At 41.1% G+C, this 25218-nt stretch overlaps 1 protein-coding gene across 9 annotated transcripts in view; it reads left to right on the plus strand.

Annotated features, from left to right (window-relative positions):
• The window catches only part of IFT88 (intraflagellar transport 88), a 133228-nt gene extending 109999 nt beyond the window's left edge, over positions 1-23229 (plus strand). For 8 of the 9 annotated variants that reach the window (XM_023248988.2, XM_023248958.2, XM_023249092.2 and 5 more), the window contains 2 exons: positions 22568-22678; positions 22918-23229. In XM_023248988.2, the coding sequence (XP_023104756.2) occupies positions 22568-22678; positions 22918-23039 (233 nt within the window). In that variant the 3' untranslated portion in view covers positions 23040-23229. Of the gene's footprint in view, positions 1-1218; positions 3249-22567; positions 22679-22917 lie in introns of those variants that run through there. The other variant, XM_045038830.1, reaches the window with a different exon arrangement.
• Positions 23230-25218: the final 1989 nt, after the last annotated feature.

Consider the following 25218-nt stretch of genomic DNA (forward strand, 5'->3'; position numbering starts at 1 on the left):
ACGGCCTCAGAAAGTAGCAGCTGCCGCCTGCAGTCTGTGTCCCACGCACGCCAAGGGCGGTTTGCCGCATCGAGGAGTAGCCATTTCCTACCTCGTCAGCCCCCCGTGGTCGTGATGGGCGTTGACGTTCCCATACTGTCCCCTAAGCCTCAGATGTGGCCTCCGCTCTGTTACCCCTGCCCCACCCCTGCTTCAGTGTGTTCACTCAGCTCTCTGGGGTTGGATTTAACTGAGTCCTGGGTCTGAAAGATCTGTCCCAGCAGTTCTCATAAGCGGGCGACGGCCAAGCAGGCCTGCAGCCTCTTACCCAAAGTCTGTGGGGCCAAGCGTGTTGTGGAATTCAGCATCTTTTGGAGTTTAGAAACCTTCTGTGGTGTTTTACCCATATATAATACCCGTGGGGTGCACCTCACAATCAGACAGAACTGTTACTGACTCGGGAAAACACATGGGTAATTACACTAAGGTTAAATAATGGCTAAAAATAGCTTCAGGTCAAGTCGGGCTTTATGCCCATGAAGTTTACATATTGCCACCTGAAAACTTGGCTTTCCGACCTCTTTGGAACTGGGAGTTTTGGAGAGGGATCATGGACTTGTATGTACCAGCAATGTCCCTAGTGGCGAAGGGTCGGCACACAAGGCTGTGGGCATCAGCTGAGAGGAACGTGGAAGGTTCAGCAGACGTCTCGAGGCTGCTGCTTCATCCTTGCTCTTAGGAAGCAGGCGGCCTGTGATAGGAGCTTTTCTTGAAATTGAGTGTCCCTTCAGGAGTCATTGTCTTGGTAACCCTAGCGAAGTGTTAAGTGTTTATCGAAGTTCTTTATTAAAGTTTATTAAAGATGGATTCACCATCTTCTAAGTTTTTTACACTTCCCTCTAAAAATCTTAAACTCAGAGGCGCCTGGGTGGCTCAGTCACTTAAGCCTCCGACTCTTGATCTGGGTTCAGGTCATGAGCTTACGGTTTGTGAGATCAAGCCCCTCGCTGGGGGCTTGGGGCCTGCTTAGGGTTCTCGCTCTCCCTGTCTGCCCCTCCCCCACGCACACATGTACATGCTCTCTCAAAAAAAAAATCAACTTTTTTTAGTGTGAGATTCAAACAAAGTAATTATAAAAAAATCAAAATCTGAAGTTCAGAGTCACCAGCCAGTCCCTCCCAGAACGACTCCCAGCAGTCTTGTATTAAGTTCTCAGAGCCTTCTCTGGTAATTCACAAGCTTGCAGAATGTCGCCAGTGTTAGCCTCTAGACCTGAGCCTGAGTTACCCGGATGTCTTCAGCTTGAAGTCTGCTTCAGAAACATCAGGACCTCCTAACAGGATGCCAGGGCGTGCCCGGTTGGTGCTGAAGCGGAGCCCAGAGGACAGCGTCCCCAGTTCCACCCCAAGAAACTCTGCCCAGACCGTCGTCTGCCTCTCACAAACATCGGAAGGATCAGGGTGTGCCTCAGAGGCCACTGAGGGGCCAGACCCCCCGACACCGAGAGTTTTGCTCAGCCTCCCGAGGTGACCTCTCCCCAGTGAGACTCCTTAAACCACACCGTGTCTCAGAACACATGGGGCGCCTCAGCTGGGCCTGGCGCCTCCACCGCAGTCAGGGTCAGGGTAGCAGAGGCAGACGGCTGAGGCCGCCCGGGATCTGACAACCGAGCGCAGAGAGGGAGAGGCCTTGCCGTTCCAAATTCACCTCCTGGCCCTGGCCCTGGCCCTGGCCCTCACCCCCTGCTGTTTTCTTGTTCAATAATTTTTCCTTTCTCTCATCTATTCCATTTCAGTCCAACACAAATAGTCCTAGTGCACAAATGCGCCTTATCCTCACAGGAGGGAATTTTGGAGTAGAAACTGTGTTATTGGCACATTTTTACAAGCTGGGTGTCATGGTGCCTGGTTCTCTTGGCACAAGTTTAAAGTATTAAATACTTCCTTTTCAGGGTCCTTGCTTGCTTGCTTTCTTCCCCCACCATTTGACGTTTTGTTCCTTATTTCCTGGTCCCTTGAGTTACATGGCATCCCAGACTTCTTCATTCGCTCCTGCAGCCCGAATTCGATGCCTCTTTCAGTGACCTTGCTGGTTCCACCGTAACACTTTTTCGAGAATCGCGTCTTCTGCCTTTTTTCTCCAGCTCGTGTGCAGGCTGTCCTGGCTTTGAAGTCTGAACAAACCCTGCTGTGGATGCCTCTCTCACTTCCTCTTTCCCCTCCCCTCACGGGCCCTTTCAGAGCATCCAGCAAGCACGCTGCAAATGCACCCTCACCCCCTCCGGCGGCTCCCCGCCACTCACCGTGTGCATATGGCCGCTTGCCTATTTACTGTAACCCCACATGTGACAGGCCCCCGTCTTAACCATCTAACACCTCTACCTGTGAGACCTCAAGATGCACATTTCTGTCTTTATGTGGAAATATTTGGCACTTCCGTCCGGGTTAGGCCCACGGGTCAGTTAGTGGAAAGGAATGATTTCCCAAATGCATTCAAAAGAGGCCAGCCTTAAGCTGCTAAAGTAAATGCCGCGCCTACAACTAGATTTTTTCAAGTATTGCCCGGGAAAGAGGACCACAAGGAATTTACATATTGGAATATGTGAAATAGCGATTTCTGAAATGATTAGCAGGAGTCCTTGAAAATTGTCCTTTTTTAAGGGCGCCTGGGTGACTCAGCCAGTTGAGCGAGCATCTGACTCTTGATTTCGGCTCGGGTCATGATCCCAGCGTCTTGGGATCGAGCCCCGCGTCAGGCGCTGAGCGTGGAGCCTGCTTGAGATTCTCTCTCTCTGCCCCTCCCCCACTCGCTCACACGTGAGTGCATGCTCACTGTCTCCTCTCACACTCATACAAAATTTCCAAAAAAGAAGAAAATGTTCCTTTTCTTCCAGATCAGGCTGGTCCCACGGCAGCCTTATTTTTGCTGTTATTTTGTTTAATGAGCCTCGGCACCCATCCTCTTTAGTGGCTCTCCAGTTTGAGCACGTGTCAGAGTCACCTGGAGGGCTTGTGAAAACAGCCTGCTGAGCTCCTAGTCCAGCATCTCTGAACCAGTCTGGGCCGTGCCCAGGAATTTGCATTTCTGACAAGGTCCCCGCTGATGCTGATCTTAAAGGAGATATTGCAAGAGTAAGTGTGATGTGGTGCATGTAGAAAGGTTGCTGCGGTCATTACCACCAAATGTAACTTCTTAGTAGTGGCAGTCATCCAGCCTCTGGCCTCGTGCCCTCACTCTGTCACTCCTGAGTGTAGTACCCTGGGAGGTGGTTTGAGCTTGAAACTGACTTAAAATTACGTGCACGCCCACGGAAGGGGCTCAGTGCAAATACTCAGTGCTGAGGAGCTATTATTATTATTACTTGATTACGAACTGCATCGAAAAGCAATGGTGTCTGGTTTAGAATATTGAATATCCATTCCAGGATTTTCAGTACTTTGGTTTGTTTTTGTAGAATTAACTTAAGATGAAATGAACTTGTTTTAACTGGTTGAAGTAGAAATGCATTACTCTTTTAAGTGCCAAATTTTGGGTTAAGGTTTTAGCTGTTCAGTGCCAAAACATCAAACAATTCAGAAAAAAAGGCACGCTGACCATCAACTCACACAAAGAGAGCTGTATTCGACCCGTTCCAAGTCTCCAAGGTCAGCCTCTGTATGCTCTGCTGGATAAGCCAGATGAGAGGAGGAATCCTATGCCTGCCTAGTGAGCTGGCTTGCATCGAAAGGCCAGGAAATGCGCAGAACGCATCTGCTTCTCATGTGTATCTGTCCTCAGGAAACAAGAGTGCCTTCTTGTAAGGCATCGTCCATTTCAGCATGATGGTTGCATCTTGTGACTTGAGTACTGTGTTTGTCGTTAAGGTTTCATTTTCAAATCATTTTTATTCACTCTGTGTGATAATAGTTTGCTGCATTTTTTCATTTAATTTTTATCATGTCTTGGGTGTGAACTTTTCCTGTGAAAATGTATCTCTTAATTTTACACAAATAATTTTATAATGAAAACGAGTAGGATAATATGACTCAGTGAACAGAAATTTCCTTTAAGGTCAACTTTTTGAGGAACCTATTTTTTATAAAGTACACTGTGACCATGTTCTAGTTTTAAAAACTGAAGTTTTAAGATTATAGTCCAAAGACGAGTACGTTTTTGACCAGAAGACCTTCTCACAGTTTTGCGAGCCTCAGTGGTGTCACAGGCAGAGGGAAGAGCTCATGCCTAGTGCCCAGCGCCTCCGGACGAACGGAAGATGGCGGCCTAAGGAGGTGAGGCAGGAAAAGCACATGTGAATGCACCTACGTTCAAAGAATCCAGTCAGCAAAATGTAGCTGATGTCTAGGAAGAAAGACAGCGAGTATGCCCGGGGCAAAAAAGCCCAGAGAAGCCAGAGGCACTGAGGGCTCTTATTTCTCAAGACAGTCACTCCTGTCTGGTCCAGCCCCCCCGCCCCTTACCCCAGAAAGCCAAGGAGCAATTTTGCCGGATTCCCCAGAATGTGAGCATTTGGAAGCTGATACGTAACACAAAGTGAGCTTCGGTAGCAGTGAATGTTGCCAGAGGGTCGATAGTGCTCACTACAGCACCGAAGCGTTCTCTGGGTCACAGATTGTGAAGAGGTCCCTTTGTGTCAGTCTGCCTTGCTGGTGTCCCCTGCTAACGGACCGCCTGTTTTCTGGTACAGGGATTCTCTGAGCCAGGGGGTCGGCACACTCTTTCTGTGGAGAGCCTGGTGGTAGAGAGCTGGGGCTCCGGGGCTGTACCTGACACTTGCTGTGTTGCAAAGGCAGGCACGCAGAGGCGACAGGGAAGTGACCGAGTGCGGCTGGCCTCTCTGAAGCTTCAGCTTTGGACGCTGAAATGTGAATGTCCTATAAATTTCGTGGGTCACAAAATATTTTTCCCAGCCATTTGAAAACGTACAAACTGCTCTTAGCTCACTAGATGTTCAAGAACAGGGATGGGCCAGGTTTGGCACCCACACTGTAGTTGTGCTAAATCTTGTTTTCTTGCTCCAGACCAGACTCTCCATGAATATCCCTGGGGGTGACAGGTGGAGACCCGGGGGTTGTCTTCTTGATCAAAGTACTGGTTTTAGCCATCTGATCCAAGCATGCAGCTTGTGCGATAGCAATAAGATTCTGTGTCACTGAACGTTTCCTCTTAAAGCGGTCTTAGCTGTCCCAGCCACCTCCAAATATGTGGCGCACATGTTAACAGAGCGTATGAGGTTTTGTGTCTTCAACATAACATACTACTTTGCTCTGGCCCTTAGCGTATTGTCCTGCATTTGAGGTCATTGTAATTAATTCCTCAGTGTCTGTGGACCCTTTTTTCCAAGTCACTGCATCTTACATGATCTTGAGCACATTACTTAATCTTTTTGTCACAGTTTCCTCGTCAGTAAAATGGGACCGAAAATAGGACCTACCTAATAGGGTTACTGAGAGGGAGAGATGCATTAATACATAGAAAGCACTTAAGACAGGGACAGCTGGGTGGCTCAGTCGGTTGAGCATCTGACTCTTGGTTTCGGCTCAGGTCATGATCTCACGGTTTCATGGGTTGGAGATCCACATCAGGTTCCATGCTGACGGTGCAGAGCCTGCTTGGCATTCTGTCTTCCTGTCTTTCTGCTCCTCCCCGACTCACGCTGTTTCTGTCTCTCTCAAAATAAATAAACTTAAAAAAAAAAAAGAAAAGAAAAGAAAGGAAGAAAGCACTTAAGACAGTGCCTGACACAGAAGGCACTTGATAAGGGCAATTCCTGTTTGACCAGGGAGACTGTGGGCAGTATCTGAAGTTTTGTTGTCCACATCTGTGTATAGTGAGGGGCCACTCCTCACCTCTACTCAACATGTGATCCTGGAGTTTGTTACTTTCAGTGTTTTTCCTACCACCACAAGATCACACTTATCCATGCGTGAAGATAAATGTCAAGTGTACTTCTGTCTTACCGTAGAGTTTATAGAAAGGTGTTTTTTTTTTTTTAACAAAAATACTAGAAATTGTATATACAAGTGAGTGTTGGTTTTTGAGGTTACCAGTTTGGAAAACTGACTATTTATTCCAATAATGCTGTTAACCAAAACATTCACTAAAAAAAAAAAATCATGAAACTCTTCTTTTGGGATTTCCATCAGAGGCAAATTACAAAAAGCACAGGAAATCCAATCTAAACATTTTACTGATATATGTAATATATGTATTCAAATCTGATAAAATATATAAAACAAATGTATATTACACATATATGTAAAATATATATACACATTTTATATGTACACACGCACACACACATATTCCATCAGTTGTTTTTTTTTTCTTGTATTTCTATCAACAAATAAGCATGTATCAAGTTCCTGACCATAGCAGGTATTCAGTAAATACCAATTCCCTTCCAGCTTGTCTTTCTTCCATATGTTTTTCATATACCAGGTACTAAGCATTTAAGATATACAAAATAGAATTCTGAAAATGTAATAGACCATTTCTCTACTTTGCTCACATCTTCACTGATTCCCTCCACAGCCTCCTTCAACTGAGTGTTACCTATTACAGTAGCTACCACAATCACCTTTTCCAATTTTGATACATCCCTGTTAGCTGTTCTGTTGGATAATAATACAATTAGCTCAATAGGAGTAGAGAGTAAGGGGTGAAGTGAAACTGAGAATCACAGCTGTAACAATATGAAAATGAGGGAAAGTTTTCACAGTAAAATTAGGTCCAAGCAACGGGTCTTGTAAAATTATGCGGGATTAAAGCATTTCAGCTGACGATGCCATTCTCTTTTAGATGGTAGGGGTTGGGAAGGTACTTTGGATCCGTAGCTATGCTACGCTGCCCCTTAACTTTCAAAAGGGGCAGAGGCAAAGGAATATCAGCTTTTTTGTAACAAGAGTATAGATTGCTTACAAGTCTGACTGCAAAATACCTAGAAGTAAATTGGACAATAGATTCATGCTGAAGGTCTCAAAAGTGCTGTCTGATGTTCTTCCATACTTCTAGATATAAACAAAACTTTCTTTATGCTTAAGGAATAAGAGAAGATCTTCCATAGTGATTGCATCTTTGTAGGTGCTAAAGTGAGTATTATCTTGGAGAGGGAGGAGAGAGAGAGAGAGAGAGACCAAAAAAAAATTTTTAATGTCTAATGGATAGTGAAATCCAGTAAAATGGATAGTTTACAGCTCACCAAAAGAGAATCATTTTAAAAAAATTTTTGTTTATTCATTCTTGAGAGAGTGTGTGTGACAGAGCATGAGCAGGGGAGGGACAGAGAGAGGAGACACAGAATCCAAAGCAGGCTCCAGGCTCCAAGCTGTCAGCACAGAGCCCAATGCGGGGCTCGAACTCATGAACCACGAGATCATGACCTGAGCTGAAGTCGGACGCTTAACCAACTGAGTCACCCAGGAGCTCCAAGAGAATAATTTAAGAAGAGTGAAAAACAGAGAACAATCTGAGTGTTGATGGGAGGGTGAGGGAGAGGCATTGAGGAGGGCACTTGTTGGGATGAGCACTGGGTGTCGTATGTAAGCGATGAACCGTGGGAATCTACACCAAAAACCAAGAACACACTTTACACACTGTATGTTAGTCAATTTGACAATAAATTATATTTCAAAAAAAAGAAGAAGAAGAAGAGATTGAAAAGAGTAAGGGGGGCATCTGGGTTGCTCAGTCGGCTAAGTGTCCAACTTCGGCTCAGATCATGATCTCACAGTTTGGGAGTTCGAGCTCCGCGTCGGGCTCTGTGCTGATGCCTCAGAGCCTGGAGCCTGCTTCAGATTCTGTGTCTCCTCTCTCTGCCCCTTCCCCGCTCATACTCTGTGTCTCTCTCTCTCTCTCTCTCTCTCTCTCTCTCTCAAGAATAAATAAACATTTAAAAACAGGTTTTTTTAAATAGAAAAGAGTAAGGGACACTGTGTTTGTAACATGTTCAGAGGGAAAGGGGTAGCACTTTCAAAAAACAAGAAACTGATAGGGGACAGTTGATAGTCTCCCCAGCTTAAGGGAGGGAGTTGGATGTTGGAGAATTATCGGAAATGTATCGGTTAATTGGACGTGGAAAACTAAAAAGGCCATAAGAATTTCCAATTAAGATAGTGTGGGTAACCCTGAGGAATGTGGTCTCAGTACGCTGCTGGAGGCGAAAATCAGATTCCAATGATTTAAAGAGCATATGGGCTGCAGGAAGGTGGACAGCTGTTGTCTCCTGTACGGTAGTAAATATGAAGCAAAATGTAGCGTTGCCAAGAATTCAAGAAATGTAAATTAAGCTATAAAATTATCAATGATTTTTTTTTTATTTTTTTTTCAACGTTTATTTATTTTTGGGACAGAGAGAGAGCATGAACGGGGGAGGGGCAGAGAGAGAGGGAGACACAGAATCGGAAACAGGCTCCAGGCTCTGAGCCATCAGCCCAGAGCCCGACGCGGGGCTCGAACTCGCGGACCGCGACATCGTGACCTGGCTCAAGTCGGACTGCTCAACCGACTGTGCCACCCAGGCGCCCCTCAATGATTTTTTTAAAAGGATAATTCTTTAGGATACCGAGGATGAGATGAGATGGGTATTTTTTTATAAGTTAAGTACTTCTGGTGGGAGCTCTAAGTGGTATGCCTTGTTGGGAATGTTCAGTAATCTTCATTAAAGACCTTTAAAATGTCCATATCCTAGATTCAGACAAAGAGCTACATACACACATATATTGATCACATTTTCGGTGACAGAAAACACGAGCACGAGCTAAATGTTCAACTGGAAATAATTCCAGGTTTAATTCTGCTCTCTACAGTTGTATCACTCTGTGGCAATTGTTACTGGCAATTGTCTCCACTGTGGGGACATCTGACATCATGCTTCCTTGCCCAAGCTTTAAGGGAATTATGTTGCCATCAGAAGTCCCGAAGCCTTTGAACATTTAATATTTAATATAACGGCTTCTGGAGATGATACAACTTTTGAAAAAGAATCTTATTTGCAACTAGAGTGTAGTGAACAACAGTAATTATACAGTGTGGTTTCTCTTTACTTTTTTATAATTCATACAAAAGTGTTAAAAGCGTACTGAAATCAATAAAATAGGGAAAAAACAAGAAAATCAGATATTTTATTGGGTTTTTCAAATGCGCTAAAGGTGTGGCATCATGGAAATTATGTGTAGTAACTGTTTGAGGTAAGAGTCACCGCAGGTGATAAAGGACCTGCGAGGGTGGCCCTGTCCCTTTGCCTCTGCCGCACGTGGAACAACTCCAGGCACTGAGTACAACACAATTAAGTCCCAGCAGATTTTTAAAATCTTGTTGGTGGCACGAAAGGTAAAGAAATCTATATACTTGTCTTATTTTCACATTACTCCTGTAAATGTGCTACAGACTCCGTTTTGTAAAATCTTTGCCATAATCTGATTCTGTTTAAAGAATTAACAAAAACGACGTATATTGTTTTTCATCTTCTCTCTGTAGTTACTTTCTTCTGCCTTCATTTTATCTACAATTATAAATAATTTTCATACTCTTAACCATATTCTTTCTAAATAAGTAATGACTGTCTTCCCTTGGAAAGTGAATTCATTTTTATTTGAAGAGAATGTATGGTGAAAGTTGATGTAATCAGCCTCTTAACTTTACTTAATTTGTTCCATGAATAGAGCCTATGTTATAAAACTCACTGTTCTACTGGAACAGAAAAGAAACTCTTACATTTTAAAACCTTAACTTTTCTAAAATGTTACAAACAGTTTACCTTCTTAGTATGAGTTGGCCTTGTAGAAACATTGGTCAAGGCAGGATGTAGTCTCCCTTCTAGCAGAAGTATCATGGGATTTTTCCCAAGTCTCAAGATTGCAGCTTGCTTTATAAGACAAGATTATTATAAGACAAGGCTATTCTGGGCATATGAGAAGGGTCTGAAACATGGGGCTATGAAAAGAGATTTTGAGTTTACTTTGTCTGGATATTTATCATTATTAAGACCGCCATATTCTGTAGAATCTGCCAAGCTGCTAAGCTTGGAATAGCATATGGCAGGAATGCACATGTGAATACAGCCGTACTTACTCGTGTAAACTCACAGCTGTATGGAAAGTGCCACACTTTACATGGATTCTTTGCCAAAGAGGCATACTTGTAGAATGGGCAAGGACCAGGCCGGCAATCAGGCAACCTGGGTTTTGCTGATGGCCTTGCCACTAACTGTGAACTCTCGAACAAGTGACTTTACCTCTTTAAGCGTGTTTTCTCATATGAAAAATAAAGAGGTCAGACTTAAGTTTTTTAGTTATTCATATGTGTGCTCCTGCTTACTGAAATTATTACTTCTATTTCTGACAGTAAGATGGACTGAATATTCAAGGAAACTCCTCCAGGAATAGCACTCCTAAAAGTGGTGAATTGAATATTGGGGGGGGGGGGGGAGAGGGGGGGGGAAGAGGAAGGAAATAAGAAAATGAAAAAAAAAACTTGTAAATGCGTGGCTGAGTTGGCAAGAAAAAGGGAAATTCTTAGGGCGCCTGGATGCCTCAGTCGGTTAATCATCCAGCTCTTGGTTTTGGCACAGGTCGTGGTCTCGTGGTTCCTGAGATCAAGCGCCCCGTCAGGCTCTGTGCTGACAGGGTGCATCTGCTCGGGATTCTCTCCCTCCTCCTCCATCTGCCCCCTCCCCCTCTCATTCTCTCTCCCTCTCTCTTAAAATCAGTAAAAAAAAACATTTTTAAGGGAAATTCTTTGGAGATTCCAGTGAATAGAAAATTTAAACCCAAAGGAGTAAATGCAAGGGCTGGCCTTTGTCCTGGCTACTCCCTAGTGGCCTAGATCCTGGGTCTAGAGGCCATTCATGGGGAACAAGAGAGAACAGCCAGGGGCCCCCAAAACGTCAGGAGTCAGATCAAAGAATCCCTTCATAAAGCCAGGACTCCTAATAGGAAATAGTGGCAGTGGGTCAACTAGAAAAGAATCCACCCCACAGAGGACGGTTTCCACCTTGGCACTCCTGGAATGCAAAAAACAGGAAAAGCTCCCTGGAAAATCCCTAACCTTAAGCCCTCAATCACAGAGTTTGGAAGACAGAGTATGTATCACCCGTGTGTGACCTGCGGAACCCCAAGCTGAAAGCTGGGCTTAAGGTGGGACTGTTGGTGCTGCTCCCAGGTGCCTAGGAGACACAGGCTTAGACCCACTCCGAAGGAGTATGCTGCAGACAAGCCTCAAACCAGGCCTTCAGATGAAGTTACAAAGAACAGGAACACACGATGAAAAACAAAGGGCGGGGGTGGGGGGGTACCTGGGTGGCTCAGTCAGTTGCACCTCTGACTTTGGCTCAGGTCACAACCTCATGGTTTGTGAGTTCCAGCACTGCATCGTGCTGTGTGCTGTCGGCACAGAGTCCGCTCAGATCCTGTCTCCCTCGCTGCCCCTCTCCCCCTCAAAAATAAATTTTAAAAATTAAATACAATAAAAGTCTTGGGGCTCATGGGTGTTTCAGTCAGTTGACTGTCTGATTTTGGCTCAGGTCATGATCTCATGGTTCATGAGTTCAAGTCCCACATTGGTCTCTTGCTGTCAGCGTGGAGCCCACTTCAGATCCTGTGTCCCCCTATCTCTCTGCACCTCCCCCACTCATGTACTCGCTCTCAAAAATAAACATTGAAAAAAGTCTGGATACATGAAGATAAAGCACTATGAATGTTCAACAAAAGAAACTGTAGAATGCAATTTTCAAAGACTAAAGATATTTTTTAAATGTTAATTTGTTTGTTTGGAGAGGGAGAGAGAGAATCCCAAGCAGGCTCTGTGCTGACAGCACCCCAGAGACTACAGATATTTTAATTATCAGGTGCAAATATGTTTTAAGGGGCACCTGGCTGACTCAGTCGGTGGAGCATGTGACTCTTGATCTCAGGGTTGTGAGTTCAAGCCCCACATTGGGTGTAGAGATTGCTTAAAAATAAAATCCTGGGGCGCCTGGGTGGCTCGGTTAGTTAAGCATCTGACTCTTGGCATTCAGCTCAGGTGATGATCTTGCAGTTCATGAAAATCAGGCCCCGTGTCGTGCTCTGCACTGACCGCATAGAGCTGCTTGGGATTCCTGCTCTCCTTGCCCACCCCCCATCTCTCTCTCAAGATAAATAAATTTTTTAAAAATATATATATATTTTTTAAGTGACAATATAGGTATCTTTTGTTATCTGAACTCTAGAACTGAATAGATTCAGATAATTTTTTTTAAATGTGGTTGTTATCCTCAGGTATCTGAATTCTTAAAACACTTAAACACTTGCTATCTACAATTTAAGATTTGGGGAGCCTGTGTGGCTCAGTTGGCTGAGCATCAGACTTCGGCTCAGGTCGTGATCTCACGGTTCGTGAGTTCGAGCCCTGCGTCAGGCTCTGTGCTGACAGCTCAGAGCCTGGAGCCTGCTGTGGATTCTGTGTCTCCCTCTCTTTCTGCCTCTCCCCCACTCACATTCTGTCTTTCTCTCTCAAAAATAAACATTAAAAAAATTTTAAAGTAATAATAAACTAAAATTTAAAACTCAACACAGTTTCCTCACTGTCCAAATTCTCACTATACAATCCCAGAAATCAGATTCAAAATAGTGGGGAATGCTTGTGTGTTTTAAGTATGGCAAAGTGATAAAAGAATATAGAAGTTACTAGGCAGATTGGAAAGAACCAAATACAACTTCCAAAAATGAAAATATAATTGAAATTAGAAATTCCTCTATTAAAAAGGTTAGATGGCTTAAACCAAGGGTTGGAAAACTACAGCCTGCAGATCAAATCTGGCTTGAGCCACCACCTGTTTTTGGCAGTAAAGTTTTCCTGGAGCACAGCCATGCTCAATCTGGTTTCATGCTGCAATAGAAACCATATGGCATGCAAAGCATCAAACATTTGCTGTTTGACCCTTTACAGAAAAAGTTTGTTGGCCCTGAATAGCTCATTAGATCAGATAAAGAGAGAATGCATGACTTGGAAGACAGAGCTGAAAAATTACCCAGAATGCAGGACAGAGGGTCACGGTGATGGAAAATAGGAGAGATTAAAGGACATGAAGGATGTAGTGAAAAGATCTAACCTACATATATAATTGGGTGACTCTAACCCACAAACCGTGAGGTCATGACCCGAGCTGAAGTCAGACACTTAACTGACTGAGCCACCCAGGCACCCCTATATTGTAGAATTTTTAAAAATCAAGATAAAATGAAATTCCTGGACTACAGTAACATTTAAGGCAGAGATATAAGTTGTAATAGAATAAAGCATTCAAAGACCTTGGCTTTGTTTGGGAGGAGAGTAAGGTTACTGATTAATTTTAAAATTTGTTACATATATGTGTTAAAATGCCTAAAATGTTTAGTAAATATAAAAATAATTGAAATGGGATGTGTAGCTTCCAAACTAGTAGAAGGGAAATATTCAAATAAACAGGTAAAACAGATGTTGTATGTGACTCCAGAAATGTGGACATTAAAAGTTTTCCTTTTGATAGATATGTAGCAGTGGAACAAAATATAGTGTCTGGAAATAGACTCATACATAATCAATTAACCTTTAACAAAAATGCAAAAGCAGTTTTATGGAAAGAGGATAGTCTTTTCAATAAGCAGGGCTGGATTTATTGGACATCCACATGTAAAAAAATTAACGTTGATCAACAAATTACACCATATAGAAAAATTAACTCAAATAGATCATAGCCTAAATATAAAACTGAAAACTGTAAACATGCAGAAGAAAACACAGGAGAAAATCTTTGTGACTTTGGATTAGCCAAAGATTTCGTAAGATACGACATTAAAAGCATGATCCATAAATTTTTTTTTAATGGATAAATTGAACTTCATCAAAATTAACGTTTGCTTCTCAAAAGACACACAAGTGAAAAGGCAGGACGCCTGGGTGGCGCAGTTAGTTAAGCATCTGACTCTTGATCTCGGCTCAGGTCTTGATCTCAGAGTCGTGAGTTCAATCTCTGCACTGGGCTCAATGCTGGGTGTGGATCTTACTTAAAAAAAAAAAAAAGTGAAAGGCAAGCCAAAATAGAAAATATTTGCAGAACACCTATCTGACAAGGGACTAGAATATAAAAAAAAAGCTCTTACAACTTAATAGTAAGAAAATGACCCAATTTGGTTTTTGGTTTTTGGGTTTTTTGGATCAGGAAAATATTTGAACAGGCACTTTACTGAGGAAGGTATATGGATAGCCACATATCTGATAAGGCTTAATATTCTAAAATTTATAAAGAACTTCTACAACTCAGTAACAAAAAAAACATAGACTTTTAAATGAGCTGAAGAACAACTGAATAGACATTCTTCCAAAGGAGGCACACAGATGGTTAACAGACACATGAAAAAATGTTCAACGTCGCTAATCACCAGAATCACAATGAGTTACCACCTCACACCTGTTAGAATGACTGTCATCAAAATGACAAGAGGTAACAAGTGTTGGCAGGGATGTAGAAAAAAGGGAACCCTTGTGCTGTTGATGAGAATGTAAATTGGTGCAGCCACCATGGAAAATAATGTGGAGACTCTTGAAAATTTTAAAAATAGGGACACCTGGTGGCTCAGTCAGTTCAGCATCCAACTCTTGATCTTGGCTCAGGTTATGATCTCACAGTTTGTGAGTTTGAGCCCTGTGTCGGGCTCTCTGCTGACAGCGCAGACCCCCCTTGGGATTCTCCCCCGCCCCTCTCGCTCTCTCTCTTTGCACTCCCCCTCTTGTGTTCACCCTCTCTATAAATAAATAAAATTTAAAATATGTTAAAAATAGGGCACCTAGGTGGCTCAGTCCATTAAGCATCTGACTCTTGGTATCGGCTCAGGTCATGATCTCATGGTTTGCGAGTTCAAGCCCCGCATCGGGTTTCTCGCTCTCCCTCTCTCTGCCCTCCTCCACATTCTCTGTCTCTCAAAATAAATAAACTTTAAAAATTAATTAATTAATAAAAATATATATATTTAAAAGAAAAAATAATAAAAAAAATAAAATAAAATAATCTATTAAAAATACAATGATCATATGATCCCAACAATCTCACTTCTGGGTATGTATCCAGAGGAAATGAAAACAGGATATTAGTGGGTCATAAAATCAAGTAGTGATCGGGGCATCTGCGTGGCTCAGTTGATTAAGCATCCAAGTCTCGATCTCGCTTCAAGCTCCTAGTTGGGCTCCTCACTGGCAGTGGGGAGCCTGCATGGGATTCTGTCTCCCTCTCTCACTGCCTTTCCCCCTGCTCACTCTCTCAAGATAAGTAAACGTTAAAAAAAAGAGGCAGATCTGCACTCCCATATTCACTGCAGCATTATTTACAGTAGCCAAGATGCAGAAACTAAGTGTCTGTCAGCAGATGAAAAGATAAAGAAGATGGGGAGTATCTATACAATAGAGTATTGATCACCCATGAGAAATAAGGAAATCCTGCCATTTGCAACAACATGAATGAAACCTGAAGGCATTATGCTAAGTGAAGTAAGTTGGAAAAAGACAAATACTGTTTGATATCACTTGTATGTGGAATAAAAGAGCCAATCTTGTAGGAACGGAGAGTAGAATCATGGTCACTGTGGTTACCAGGGGTCGAGGGAGATGTTGGATACAAACTTCCAGTTAGAAAATAAATAAGTTCTGGGGATCTAATGTACAGCGTTGTGATTACAGTTAACAACACTGTATCATAGGAGCGCCTGGGTGGCTCAGTTGGTTAAGTGTCCAACTCTTGATTTTGGCTCAGGTCATGATCTCGCGGTTCATGAGTTCAAGCCCCGCATCAGGCTTTGTGCTGACAGTCCAGAGCTGGCTTGGAATTCTCTCTCTCCGTCTCTCTACCTCTCCCCTGCTCATGCGCACACTCTCTCTCTCTCCCTCTCTCTCTCTCTCCAAATAAATTTTGAAAGTTTATAAAAATTAAAAAAAAAACATTGTATTATATACTTAAAAGCTGCTAAGATCTTAAATGTTCTCAGGGCAAAAAAAAAAAAAAAAGATAATATGTGACACGATGGAGGTGTTAACTGGTGCTGTGGTAGCAACCAAATTGCAACATATACGTGTAGCAAACAGGCAGATTGTATACCATAAGTTTACACAGTGCTATATGTCGGTTACATCTCAGTAAAGCTGGGGTGGGGTTAATCTCCATAATACATGAATGTTGATATGCCCCCGCCATCACCTCCACAACACCCAAACATACACTCATTCTCTGTACTGCTATAGATTTTGTATAGATTTATGTTATCCACAGAGATTTAGGAAGGGTAAACACGTATCCTCAACATTCTTGGAAGAATGCACCATATTTATTGTTTAAGATAAACTCTAAGTTATCGAAACATTTTAACTAAGGGTATACAAATGAAAAATAAGCCCATGAAAAGATGGTCAATCATTAATCACTGGGGAAATGCAGATTAAAACTAGATACCCAGTAGAATGACTAAAATTAAAAAGACTGTCCATAGCAAGTGATGGTGAGGATGTGGAATAATTGTTACTCTCACTCACTGCTGATGGAATGTAAAATGGGACAGCTATTGTAGCAAGTAGTTTGACAGTTTTTTTTAAAGTTAGACATACACTGAACCATACTATCTACCCATTCTACTTCTAGGAATTTACTCGAGAGAAACTAAAGTATGTGCCCACACAAAGACTTGTACACAAATTATCCATAGCAGCTTTATTTCAAATAGCCCCAAACTGGAAGCAACACGTAAGTCATCAACAGGGGACTGGATAAACTGTGACGTATCTGTACAGCTCCTCAGCAATTGAATGGAAGGATACATACAACAACATAGCTGAATCTCTGCTGAGTGAAAGCTTCGAGAGTCGGATGCTGTGGCTGGTTGAGCTGTTACTGAAAGTGAGGCATTCAGGGCATTTGGGGGGCTAGGCTAGTTAAGCATCTGGCTCTTGATTTCAGCTCAGGTCGTGATCTGGTTCATGAGATTGAGCCCCATGTCAGGCTCCACACTGACGGCACAGAGCCTGCTTGGGATTCTCCGTCTCCCTCTCTCTCTCTCTCTGCCACTCTGCTGCTTTGCTCCCTTTCTCTCTCTAAATAAATAAACATTAAAAAAAAAGTGAGGCATTGAAATATCTTACTATTATTGTGTTACTGCCTTTTCTTCTTTCAGTTCTGTCATTGTTTGCTTCATATATTGGTTGCTCAGCTATTAAGGTGCATATATAATTGTTATAACTTCCTGGTGAATTGGCCCTTTGATCATTATATAATGTCCTTCTGTGTCTTTTTGATCATTTTCGACTTAAGGTCTATTTTTGAAATAAGTATGGACACTCCTGTTTTCTTTCAGTTCCCATTTACATGGAATATCTTTTTTTATTTATTCACTTTCAGCCTATGTATGTCATTATATGTGAAGTTTGTCTCTTATAAATAGCATATAGTTGGATTTTTTTTTTTTTTACCCATCAGCCACTCTGTGTCTTTTTATTGGGGAGTTTAATCCATTCACATTTAAAATAATTACATATAGGGAAGTACTTAACTATTATCATTATGTTAAATTTTTTGTGTGCTTTATAGTTATTTTGTCCTTTATCTTTCTTGCTGCCTGCCTTTTTATGTCTTTGTGGGGCTTTGGGGGTTTTGTTTTGTTTTGTTCTGTAGTAGCATACTTTGATTCCTTTCTCATTTTCCTCTGTGTATCTCCTATAGGCATTTTCTTTTTGGTTACCGTGGGAATGACCTAAAACATTCTATAGTTATAACAATCTATTTTAAACTAATAACAACTTCAATCACATACAAAAACTTTACTCCTTTACATTGCCCCGTCACTATGTTATCAATGTTACAAATTGCGTCTTTTTATAATTTGTATTCTTTAACATAGTTGCAGTTATTTTTATGCTTCTATATTCTATATCTGAATTAAAAATGACTTCTGTTCTACCATGACAGTATTTCAGGATTCAGTGCTTATGTATATTTACCTTTACAGAGAGCTTTATGTTTTCATATGATTTTCTGTTCCAGTCTAGTGTCCTTTTGTTTCAACTTGAAGGATTCTGTTTAGCAATTCATGCAAGGCAGAACTAGTGGTGATAAACTCTCCCAGCCTTTGTTCATCCAGAAAAGTCTTTACTTCTCTGTCCTTTCTGAAGGACAGTTTTCCCAAATATAGTATTCTTGGTTGGCAGATTTTTCTTCCAGCACTTTGAATGTATCATCTCACTCCTTTCTAGCCTATAATGTTTCTGCTCAGAAATCTGATAATTGTATGGTTGGTCCCTTGTTTATGATGAATTAGCTTTTCTCTTGCTGGTTTTAAGATTCTTTGTCTTTGAATTGCCAGTTTGATTGTGTGTCTCAGTGTGGTCTTTTTTAGGTCCATCCTATTTGGAGTTCTTTGAGCTTCTTGAATTTGGGTATTCATTTCCTTTCCCATATTTGGAAAATTTTCATACATTATTTCTTCAAATAATCTCTCTGTTCCATTCTTTCTCTCTTCTCCTTCTAGGACTCCTATAATATGTATACTGATACGTTTATGCCCCATGATCTGAATTTTGTTCCATAATTCTCTTAGGCTTTCTTCGCTTTTCTTTATTTTTTTTCTTTTTGTTCTTCTGATACAGTAATTTCAAATGACCTGTCTCTGAGCTCAGAGATCCTTTATTCTGCTTGATCACATCTGCTTTTGAACCCTTGTAGTGAATTTTTCAATTCAGTTATTGTATCCTTCAGCTCCAGAATTTCTATTTGGTCCTTTTTTAGTTTCTATCTTAGTTGATAGTTTACTTTGGTCTATGCTTCACGTTCTTGATTTCATTTATTGTCTGTCTATGTTCTCTTGTAGCACACTGACCTTATTTAAGACAATTATTTTGAATTTTTTGTCAGGTAATCAAATCAACGGGTCGTCATTTCCTCAGGGTCAGTTTCCGAAGATTCGTTTTCTCTCTTTCATTGGGCCATGCTTTCATGTTTTTTGTGATTTCTTCATTTGAAGAAATAGCCACTTTTCTCTGGTTTTGGGGGGGCTGGCTTCGTACAGGGAAAACCGTCACCAATCAGTCCCACTCGAGACTATGGGGGTCTCCAAGTTTTCACGGTATGCGTCTTCTCTCAGCTTCTGCACGTAATTTCCCAGTTAGGTTTCAGGATTCGTAATCTCTTGCTTCCTCTGGGGTCCGTGTGGGATGCTGCAAGATCTCCAGCAGCCAGTAAGCTCCTGAGCCCTCTTGTTCTCCGCAGCCCCCATGCATTCAAGGTATGCCAGTTCCCCCTTAGTGCTCGGGAGACCGGGCCCTCGGGATTCCCCCGGCCCTGCGTAAAGCCGGAACATTGGCTGTATGTTCCACTCGAATCTTTCTTTGCTGAGGAAGAAGCTGTGAGCAGGCTGTGCAGCTTCTGGGTGCAGTGGGGGAGCTACTCGGTGCTCCAAACCGCTGAGCTCTTTCGTTCTCATCCAGAGAGCATGCCGGTTCCTCGTCAGCACTCCAAGTCAGGCAAGACCGAACCCAGTGTCTCAGGCAGCACCCCCAGGGACGAAAATGCCGGAGGCCTGTTCCACTCTTCTTTGCCCCCTCCCAAGGGACACATTGCATGTTGGGCTTTTTCTCCCAGTCGTGAGCTACGCTGGCTTGGGATAGCGGCTGACCCAGTTGAAATCGAATGGCTTTTCTTCCCTGTTTCAGTGCAGTTGTCCTTGGATTTGAGTTTTCCTGGGGTACTGTGACTTCCCGAGTGGTTTCCGGAGTTCTCATAAAGGCTTTTAGGATTGTATGTTGTCAGATTGGTACCTTTGTGAGGGAGAAAGGTGGGAGGCTTCCCACTCTGACCACGAAGCTGTCAACTGTTGATACATACTACTACGTTAATCTCAGAAAATGTGTTCATCTCCCTTACTAATCTAATCTTTTTTAAATCTTGACCATTTTTTTTTAAATTTTTTTTTCAACGTTTTTTATTTATTTTTGGGACAGAGAGAGACAGAGCATGAACGGGGGAGGGGCAGAGAGAGAGGGAGACACAGAATCTGAAGCAGGCTCCAGGCTCTGAGCCATCAGCCCAGAGCCTGACGCGGGGCTCGAACTCACGGACCGTGAGATCGTGACCTGGGCTGAAGTCGGACGCTTAACCGACTGCGCCACCCAGGCGCCCATAAAATCTTGACCATTTTAATAGGCATTGTTGAATCTTACATTTAGAATTATGTGAAGATTTAAATTATGTAATACTTGGTACCTCCAAAAGAAGTAATGTAGCACTCTTAAGTTACCCAGCATATAAAAATAAACTTACTGAAGCCACCACAAAGCATTAGAACCAGAACATTACTGCTGTGCCTACCTGTGTGCTTCTTCCCACTCCGTCTCCTGCCTTCCCCACAGGCAACCACTATGAGGGTTTTTTTCTGTTTTATGTACATTCAGGTTTATATTTGTTTAGTTTCTTGCCTTTTCACATACAATGTTATCAGGTATGTAAACACTAGATTTAATTTTACCTGTTTTAACCTTTCTAAAAATGGTATCACTCCGTATGTAGTGATCTGACTTTATTTTTCTCACTTAATATGTTTCTAAGGTTAAGTAAACTTAAATAATTTTATGTTTATTGACCAGTTGTATTGTGTTTTTTTTTTTTTTGAGAGTTGTCTATATACATTGTCCATTTCATGGGGGTATTATTTTTTTTTTCTGGTATAGGTAAGCTTGAAGGATCCTAATTACTCTAAATTCTGTGATTCTAAGATTTTCCCTAATAAAAAGTATCGTTTGGAAGTCTTAGTGTTAATTGATTGATAATTCAGATAAATTGATCTCCATATTCTTGTTTTTGGAAGCTATTTTGTTAGCTCTTCTCTAGGAAATAGTAACTGTTATTTGTTGCAGTACTGAGATGAATATAATAACCTGATTTATTATTCAGCCATAAAACCCCACCTAGACTTACAAATGCTTATCGATCCATTTGCACCTCCCCATGTGTGGCAGTGTCACTCCATGAAGTTGATTGAAAATTATGAAATAAGGATATTCACAATATATACCCTCTCTGGCGTTTATAATAATAGGAAGTGTTTAAAAACTGTATTCATGGTGATGGGGGGGCGCCTGGCTGGCTCAGTCAGAGGAGCACGTGAGTCTCAATCTTGGGATCATGGCTTTGAGCCCCACGTTGGGTGTAGAGATTACTTACAAATAAAAATCTTTAAAACAAAAAAATCAGTATTCATGGCTTTTCAAGTTGGACATTTGAAGTTTTTGTACGGAGTCAGTTTTTATTTTTTTAAGGTTTGCTCTTTCCACAGGATTGGAATGCTTTAGTGTGTTGGGATTTCAGAAGGCCTACAGATGTCTGAGGGAATGTGAGAGTTTTGTTTTACTCATATATATGACTTATATCTATATGAAAAGTGAAAAAAGAAATATTGCCTAAAGCAATGGTTTTCAAATTTTTGACCTGAGCTCACTCAAGCACTTTGAAAGATAACCATTTACACCGACAGATGGAAAAGATGAGCTCAACTGTAACAAAAAATTAGGAGAAAATAAAAACAAAAACAAAAACAAAAAAACAATGTATAGAACCATTCAGTGCCTAAAACTGAGCATTTCATTTTCCAGTAATAACAATGGGGGGAAATGGTTATGTTTTCCATAAGAATTTGGAGAGAAATTTGGCCACCATTAAAATGTGGGGATCTTAAAGACTGTCTTGTTTTAGTTTATTCCCAGAGACATTATCAATAAACTGAAATATAAAGTATAGTCAGAAAAGAAATGATCAGTGGATGTTGATAGACTACTCTCATTTTTCACTTTTGTGAAGCTCCCATAATAGGAAAAAATAACATTGTGGGAATTTTAAGGGAAGGAAATAAAAACGATGGGGCTAGAGGAGCGTTTCTTTGAAAAATATGAATAGGAGTTTAAGGTTAAGAATTACTACCAATGTTTCCTACTACCGTGAGTGTTCGGCCCGGTCTGAAAATCTTCAGTGCTACGGATTGCAGGGTTTCCCATGGCAGCCAGTCCATGTTTGGATGCTACAGCCCTTTTAGTTTTTCCTCGTACTGAGCCAAAATGTATTCTCCACAGGGAGAATCTAATCCTGACGAAGGTGACTACATGGCCTCTGTCCTCTCCTACCTCTTCTGCTGTGTTTCATTTGATGTGATTTTAGGGCCACTCACCAGCCTTGATCACGAGGTTGATGATACGGCTCATACTGATCTTACGACTTCCTATTTGTTTTTTCTCCAGTTGCTCCTTGTTCTTTACTAGGGATATTCGTCAACATGGTCTCTAACTTCTCACCAGTCAATCTATAAAATTGGAACCTGTAACTAAGCGTAATGCGAAAGAACGCAAAGACTACTTTCGAGTGCTGTTTTATCTATGTTACAGATTCCCAAGAAGAGATTCCTTTTCAGTTTCAGAAAACCAGAATTATATCCCTCAGAAGGTGGCCTCCAAATGAAACAACGTGTCTCTTGGCAAATAAGTATACTTTAAGATGTGTAATGTAGTGTTATATTTTCTCAACGTGTTATATGCATTTTTGTCTTTGTGTTTTCAGATAGTGGCCAGAGCTGTAGTGCCAGTAGTAAAGGTGAACGACTAAGTGCCAAACTCAGAGCTTTACCTGGGACAAATGAACCTTATGAAAGTAGCAGTAACAAAGAAATAGGCAAGTGCTGGTGTCCCCCACCCAGTTCCTACAGGCATAACAGGTCTGGAGAAGATTTGGTGAGATGGCAAAATGTGTAACTGGGCATTATGAATGTTTTGTGTACAGACAAAATTTTAGATGATCTGGGAGAGCGTTTCTGTTCACTCAGTTCAGTGTAGATTATGAGACTAACTGGTTTCACGTCTGTTTTGTTTTTTCTATATTATTCTAATATAACCATTTATTTTGAAACCTAGATGCCTCCTATGTGGATCCACTGGGCCCTCAAATAGAAAGGCCAAAAACCGCAGCAAGAAAAAGAATTGACGAGGATGATTTTGCTGATGAAGAGTTAGGAGATGATTTGCTTCCAGAATAATAGACACTTAAAATGTTACTTACTAAAGGAAAGAAATTGCCTTATAAGATAATACTTATATGAAACTTTGGAATAAATACCCCAGTTTTAATTTTGTACACTGTCAAAACTTTAAATAAGTGTATTCTGTTCTATGAGATGGGTCTAAGTTTTGTTTTGTTTTATGTGGAATAAAGATATGTGAAACTAATACTTCAGGCTAGTGAGTTCCTTACTCTTAAAAACATTGACCATACTAAGAAATGCAGTTTGTAGCACTGCCTAGTACCTAATACATGTAAGTATGTGGGCGTGTTCATAAAAATTCACTGTGAGTACTGGAGTGTGTGCTCATACTTTCTGTGATTTCATTAAAACAGTGTTAGCAATGGAAACACTACGTTGATTCCATGGTTCACAGCCTATAATATACAGTGTTAGGACATATCGTGGATGAATCTGTAGTTAAACTAAATTACTTGGAGTTTAGAAACTGTCAAGTCTTGGGGCTCCTGGGTGGCTCAGTCAGTTAAGCGTCTTGATTTCGGCTCATGAAATGATCTCACAATTCGTGAGATCGAGCCTGCCATCGGGCTCAGTGCAGAGCCTGCTTAGGATTCTCTTCCTCCTCTCTCTTTGCCCCTCCCCTGCTCACATTCTCTCTCCCTAAATAAATAAACATTTAAAAGAAAGAAAGAAGAAAGAAAGAAAGAAAGAAAGAAAGAAAGAAAGAAAGAAAGAAAGAAAGAAGAAAGAAAGAAAGAAGAAACTGTTAAGTGTTTGGAAGTTTTGCCTCATGGGGGTTATAATACTGTTGAAAACAGTTATGTTTTGGAGGCAGTTCCAAGTATAGTAAGAGAAAATCAAACCATAACCCTATTGCTCTGCTCTGTGTTTCCTTTCTACCTTCAGGCCAGTGGCATGTACCAATAGCACTGAGCAAGTCCCCTTCTTGACTTGGGATTTGGGTTGGAGGCCTGGACTCCCTGCGCTTTTCTTTAGCAACGTGTTTGGCTGATCAGCAATGTCCAGAGGAATCGCAATGATGGGGCAGTCGGAAGTGGCTCATCTTTAAAATTCCCTAGAGAGGGTGAACCTACCCATCTTAACATTGTGTCCACAATGTGCACACCACTGTTAGGTGCGGGAAGAAGAAAACCAAAATTAGATCGCAGTTGCTGCTCCCAAGATGTAATGGGGAGGCATTCAACAAGTACACTCAACATCTATGTACGAGACTCTAGGGATACAGCAGTGAACAGGACAGAACAAGACGCTGCCCTCAAAGAGCTTAAATTCTGGTGGGGAAGAAAGACAATAAATACATATTTTTAAAGGACTTCAGATGTTGCTAAATGCAGTTAAGACTCACCCATATGAGGACTTTAAGAGACAAAACAGATGAATGTAAGGAAAGGGAAACAAAAATAAAAACAGGGAGGGAGACAAAACGGAAGAGACTCATAAATATGGAGAACAAACTGAGGGTTATTGGAGGGGTTGTGGGAGGGGGGAGGGGATAATGGGTCAGGGGCACTAAGGGATCTACTCCTGAAGTCATTGTTGCACTATATGCTAACTAGTTTGGATGTAAATTTTAAAAAATAAAAAATTAAATTAAAAAAAGAATATTTATAACATAATGAATAGAAGCAAAGATTTCATCATATCATTATGTGAAATGGATATATATGCTGTGGTCTTGTACATCTGAGCAAGACAAGAGAAATTATTGCTTGAGTTTTAGAAAGAATTTAAATGCAACTCTCATTACATGAATTTGTCTTTACAGGGTGTGAAGGATCCTGAATAAACAGATCATTTATCATGGATTTAGAAATATAATGTTCCAGATATAATTTTGATATATGTAATATATGCAGGTAAATATTTAATTGTATGAAAGTTTACAAAATGGATACGAAAAAGATTAAAGTACAAAAATAAATGAACAAAGAATACAAATAATTAACACAAAATAAAATGCAAACATAGGAAGCTAGAACTCCACCATAAGTTTAAAAGTAAATTAAAACAATTTCAATGTTTTATCAGCAAATATGTGTGTATGTTTAAGAAGTTATGTACACTATAATGATTCCACCCCTGTAAAAAAGTTCATTAAAGAAAGAAGTTGATTTTTTTTATATGGAAAAAATAATAAAATTAAAATAAAATAAAATAAAATAAAAATAAAATA

The sequence above is a fragment of the Felis catus genome, chromosome A1, assembly GCF_018350175.1.
Source record: "Felis catus isolate Fca126 chromosome A1, F.catus_Fca126_mat1.0, whole genome shotgun sequence".
NCBI classification, from domain to species: Eukaryota; Metazoa; Chordata; class Mammalia; order Carnivora; family Felidae; genus Felis; species Felis catus.